Genomic DNA, 1,907 nt, shown 5'->3' on the forward strand with positions numbered 1-1,907 from the left:
TTTTTATTAGTAACCTGCGACAACATGTGACTCGGGATGGTGTGGGCTCATATCCGACCGACACGAATCCACCAATGCAGCTGTGGCTCGCAGTAATGGAGCATTGTCACTTCCTAGAGCTTTCCATATGTTTTGCATCAGGAATATAGAGTCGAATTTCTCGAGAAAATTCAAGGCACCGTACCTGCAAAAACTTGTCGTCAATATAGGTAACATTGAGTAATTCAAAGTTTGTTATCAACAGAGATACCTTCAATAAGTGTTTGTTAACTCATTTTTTTTGTTTGTTGTTTGTTATTATGCAGGATATTCGAGGGCAGTGCGCGAGTATGAAGTGCGTTACCAGCGGTTACGAGAACGGGGTGAGGCTTACACTAACTGATTAAATCGAATCCCCCGCGAACAGTATGCGTTAGCATTTGATGGTGGCTACCGATGGGGTCACTGACGACGAATTTAGTAGAATGCATGAACTCAATCTTAAATGGTGCACACAATCTCCCCATTACTGCACTTGTCAAAGCAACATTCTACAAGCTTAATGAGTTGTTCTCCCAAAAAAGATCCGAGGCGGAGGCTCAGATTAGTGCTGGTCATATTTTTTCTGAGCTTGTGACCTTAAAATTGCATGCAAACCAACTTGCATCAGGGAACATTCAGGTTAATTGCTTCGACAGGCAGAATGAGGTCTTTAAAGTGCGTAAGATGCCAAGTGGGTTGGAGTATGCCGTCGACCTTCGTCGGCACCGATGTGACTGTGGTGAGTTTCAGGTGGACCAGATTCCGTGTCGACATGTGTTTGCATGTTGTGCAAATCAAAGACTGGATTGGCAAGTGTACGTGCATGATGTGTATAAGATGGACCAAGTTTGACAGATTTAACGAGCTACGTTTAGGCCACCGGGAACCTTACTACATGACCTGCATACAACGGGCTGCGATTTGTACCGAATCCGTACCTCAGGCGCGTAACCAAAGGTTGCCGCAGGATGACGCGCTTCTTGAATGAGATGGACACGCAAATGCTGCGTCGTCCACGACGATGTAGGCAATGTGGGGTCGAGGGACACAACCGTAGTAGATGTCGTCAGTCAGTTGGTGCAAATGCCAGGGATAATGCTCAGTAGAGCAATATATATTATGCTATTTGAAACCTTGTAGCTTATATGAATCTACTCTATGATTTACGCGTCTTTAGAATTATATATTATGCTATTTGAAACCTTGTAACTGCCTTGAATCTACTCTATGGCAAATGTGAATTTAGAAGTATATATCAATCTACTCTATTTCAAATGTAGCCATTTAGAATTATACTTCAAGCTACTGTATGGCGATTGCAAGTTTAGAATTCATACATAGAAAAGTGAATTGATGCATAGCCAATATTAACTTGATAACTTGATACATAGTAATTGATATATAAATAAGTTAATTCGTACATAGAAAAGTGAACTGATACATAGAAAATGTAAACTACACAACATCTACTTTTTCATTGTCCACTTTACATATTTCACAAAACTCTTGCATTTCTTGGCAGCCTTTTTGAACACGGACGGAGTGAATCGATTAGCACTACGACGACGCGGATCAACCCTGAGATTGTACCCTTTTCCTGTCTCATCTGGAGTGCGTCCCTCACCTGGATACAACTTAATTAGACAGACCATCTTAACATGATTATATTTACATCAAACACAAACATATGATCATAGATACCACATATGAACTTTTTATAATCAAGTGACCAAACAAATATATAATATAATCAACTCAAGAGAGATACCACATATGAACATATTATAATCAAGTGACCAAACAAGTAAAGCAAAAAATAAGACCTGCATCATCACCATCATCAGGTGCATCATTATGGGATTCTTCATTCTCGTCCATTTCCTCAT

At 40.3% G+C, this 1,907-nt stretch overlaps 1 protein-coding gene across 1 annotated transcript; it reads left to right on the forward strand.

The window, feature by feature from the left end:
* The first annotated feature begins 435 nt into the window (after positions 1 to 435).
* On the forward strand, positions 436 to 873 carry LOC114924682 (uncharacterized). Its single transcript, XM_029289952.1, has one exon. The coding sequence runs from the start codon at positions 436 to 438 to the stop codon at positions 871 to 873; it is 438 nt and encodes a 145-aa protein (XP_029145785.1).
* Positions 874 to 1,907: the final 1,034 nt, after the last annotated feature.

Source organism: Arachis hypogaea, chromosome 2 (genome assembly GCF_003086295.3).
Source record: "Arachis hypogaea cultivar Tifrunner chromosome 2, arahy.Tifrunner.gnm2.J5K5, whole genome shotgun sequence".
Taxonomy (NCBI): Eukaryota; Viridiplantae; Streptophyta; class Magnoliopsida; order Fabales; family Fabaceae; genus Arachis; species Arachis hypogaea.